This window comes from Nestor notabilis, unplaced genomic scaffold, assembly GCF_000696875.1.
Source record: "Nestor notabilis isolate BGI_N333 unplaced genomic scaffold, ASM69687v1 scaffold20931, whole genome shotgun sequence".
Taxonomy (NCBI): domain Eukaryota; kingdom Metazoa; phylum Chordata; class Aves; order Psittaciformes; family Psittacidae; genus Nestor; species Nestor notabilis.
The window spans coordinates 18,696-21,977 of record NW_009916303.1 but is presented as its reverse complement, the minus strand read 5'-3'; the positions used below and the strand labels follow the sequence as shown (position 1 = coordinate 21,977).

The 3,282-nt window shown below is 51.9% G+C and overlaps 1 protein-coding gene across 1 annotated transcript in view; it reads left to right on the top strand.

The window, feature by feature from the left end:
• Positions 1 to 1,742: 1,742 nt before the first annotated feature.
• PGPEP1 (pyroglutamyl-peptidase I) overlaps positions 1,743 to 3,282 on the top strand; it is a gene marked incomplete at its 5' end in the record, with an annotated part of 6,742 nt that continues 5,202 nt past the window's right edge. The window contains one exon of the mRNA XM_010024519.1: positions 1,743 to 1,795. Coding sequence (XP_010022821.1) covers positions 1,743 to 1,795 — 53 coding nt within the window. The remainder of the gene's footprint in view (positions 1,796 to 3,282) is intronic.

The window sequence follows — 3,282 nt, the reverse complement described above, 5'->3', positions numbered from 1 at the left end:
GGAAGAAGCAGGTGGCAGATCCCGGCTTTCCCAAAGCCGGGAGCGGAGCGGGGCGGCCGCGCTCGCCGTGACTAAACAGAAACCTCGCGGCAGTAAATACCCTCCTGCCTGCGGTGCTTCTCCTCCCTCGTCCCCCCCCTTGCTTTCGGGGACGTCTGTTCCTGCAATACAGCGCTGCCGCTCGGGTCTGCCCCTGTTTGATCATCTCTCGTTGCTGTCACACTGAATTCCTCTTTGAAGCGAGCCCGGCTGCGTTCCCCGTCAGCTGCAGCGGGTGCTCCGTGAGGATAAGTGCTGTTTGTGCACGGTTTCTTTTTTAGGACTGGTGAAGGAGCTAATCCCATCAGGATCTCTGCAGCTGGTGTCCTGCTAATGAGCCTTGGAGGGGCCTATTGTGGATGTGGAGGAACTCCTGGGCATGCTCGTGCTGCTCACAAAGTTGCTTATCTCCTGCGAGAGAGAGAGATACCAGGAGGATCCAGACAGGAATGAGTCAGGGGAGCCCCCAGTTGTCTTTGTGCCAGTTCACTTTGGGCTCCGGTGCGAGAGGGTTGCGTTCTGTGTGTGGGCACCTGTAGGATCCCAGCCTTCCCGTGGCTGAATTGTTGGATGTGTTCTGATTCCGTTTGGTTCAGGCTGTCGTGGTTTCCTTAAGAAGGAGCCCTTGCAGGTCCTGGTTGCGTCTGGACATCCCTGACTTGCAGGAACAACTGAGAAGGGGTTCAGTGCTTGGACTTGTTCACCTCTGCTGCAGTCGTAGGTTGTCTTAGAAACGTTGGAGGTTTGCTCACAGGAAAACAGCAACGTTTTGATCTTGTGGAAACCTGCAGCAGATTCCTTTTGGGCGGGTATTGACACTGGTTTGGTTGTAAGAGACCCAGCAGCGTGGACGAGCCCACCCTGTGCAGACAGACCCCTTACATCCCGTGGCAGCAGAACCTCAGCCGTGCCATCGAGAGCAAATAGAACGTTTCCATTAATGTGTCAGATAATATTTGTGGTCCCCCTCAAACCCTTTCAGGAGTTAGGCACAATTTATGTCTCTTAATGGCATGAGGCTCTCGGGGAAGCTCTGACAGCTCAGATTAAAGCGTATCGACGTCGTGCCCAGATGAATTGCCCAAGCTTTGTGTGCTTGCTCGGGAGGAGATGTTGGGGGTTACCACTTAACTCCCAGTTACTCATTAGGAAGTCAAGATGTGGTGAGTAAGTGTTTCTGATAACGTTATCATAACCTTTAGTGCTTGCTGGAGGGGAGTTGTCCAGAGCTCTTATTTCCTCCTAAGGCACAACTAATGTTGGCAGAGATCTCGGTGAAGACCTGAGCAGAGAATAACTGTTTGAAACAGGCTTGTCTCCATTTGTGGAAGCATCTGCTGTGGCCTAAACCAATCAGGAGCAGAGAATCCAATCAGGATTCTAATTCCATGGCATCGGGCAACTTCTCTGTTCGGAACAAGTTCTTCCAAGATGGTTAGGAAGGAGGAAATCCACTTGGCCCAGTGTCTGCTGGGGAAAAAGGAGTTTCTTTTGAGGCAAGCTCACAGTACAAGGTGTGTAGTTCAAACACTTCTGTGGAGGTCTCTTAGTTAGTACTCGGATGTAAATAAGGATTGGGCCTTAGAAGTGGGGGTTTCTTTCAGGCTCTATGTACCAGGAAAGCACAGACCATTTGTCACCTTCCAGTTTGCTCAAACCTGTCGGGATGACTTCACCACTGTGGATTTTTGCTTCTCTTGCAGGGTTTGGTCCATTTGGAGAGCACGCTGTTAACGCCAGTTGGATTGCAGTGCAGGTAACGCTCTACATAACTCTCTTCTTGGCAAGTTAAACCAGAGAGCCCTGCTGATAACGTGCCCCTCACGGTGTCGGTGTGTAGCTCTTTTGGAACTTGTCTTCCCAGTTTACTAACTGCGAGCAGCTCGCTCCAGATGGGCAGATGATGGTTTATTCACTCCTCAGAAAGCAAGCCCTTAGCCAGTAGAATTTAATGGGATAGAGTTAGTGTAGCTCAGGCAAGGAAGGAGTCCATAGGCTAACCCCCGAGGTTTGGAAGCTGTTAAACGGGGCAGGGAGCTGGGCTCTTCCTCTGCCCTGGAGAATTCCAAACCATGGACAAACAAAGCCAGGAGAATTGTTGTGCTTTTCTCCCAGCTGGAACGGGGCAGTTGGTTAACCTTTAAGCCAAGCCTCATCTGGAACGAGACGTCCCCCTGGTAGCCTCTGGAGTCAAGTGCACTGCAGGGTTGCCCACCGTGGGGCTGAGTGTCAGGACTGACCTGCCCTTGGCTTCTTCCTCTCTTCCTTCTGCTTTCGGTGGTGGGCAAAGCGGGAGGCAGGGGGGGACCACGCAGTGTTTGTCACTGCGGAACCAGCCTCCTCTCTGCTGAGCAGCAGCACATGGTGCTCCCTGCGTGGAGCTGGACCTGGCTGGAGACACCGCTCATTGCTTGGGCAGCTCGGACTCGCACAAAGGAATCAAGTTCATGCCACTTGCAGCTGCACATCTGCAGGAGCTTGTGCATCCTGTACCGCTGGGAGAGCCCCGGCAGAGGCGAGGAGAGGGAGCCAGGCTCCTGCCAGAGGCCAGGCTGGATGAAGGACTTCAGGTCACTGCTGTACAAGCATTAGCCAGGGCCAGTGCTGCCGCATTATCCCGCTTCTTCCTTATTTGTCACTTCTGGATGTGGTTTATGACAAAGCTACTGGGAATTCAAGGGTACCTTTTAGTACAGTTGTCCAGGGAATTAAATCTATTTTTCTCCCCAACGCATCTCTCTTCCCTTCAGAGCCTGGAGATTAATATCTTCTGTAGAATGCTTTTAAATTAAATCACAAACTCTAATCAATTACGGTCGACTAATGTCCAGATGTCTAATGTGGTGGCTGGTACAAGGAGAAGCCTTTGCCTCCAAGAGCCTTTTGGAAACGAATACGTCTGAGTTAGGGTTTGCTTGGTTGAAGTTTGGGGGAAAAATGCAAGTATATGGGGAAAACCCCAGCATGGTACCAAAACTGAGCAGCGAGGCAGATGGGTTTGGTCAGTTCTTACTCCTGTAAACCAGCTACTTTTATTCTAGGGGGGATAGACAGAAGGGTGTTGTGCTTCTGGAGCAGGAGGAGCGGTGGCTGTTGTGATGCCCCCTGCAAAAACACACCTAATGTCTAGTTCCTGTAAAGAGAAATGGAGCATCACTCTTCAGCCCGGCAGCTCGGGGCCCCGGTGCCTGCTCAGCTGAGAGGTGACGGAATCACGTGCCTTTCGGTTCATTTTAGGGGCTC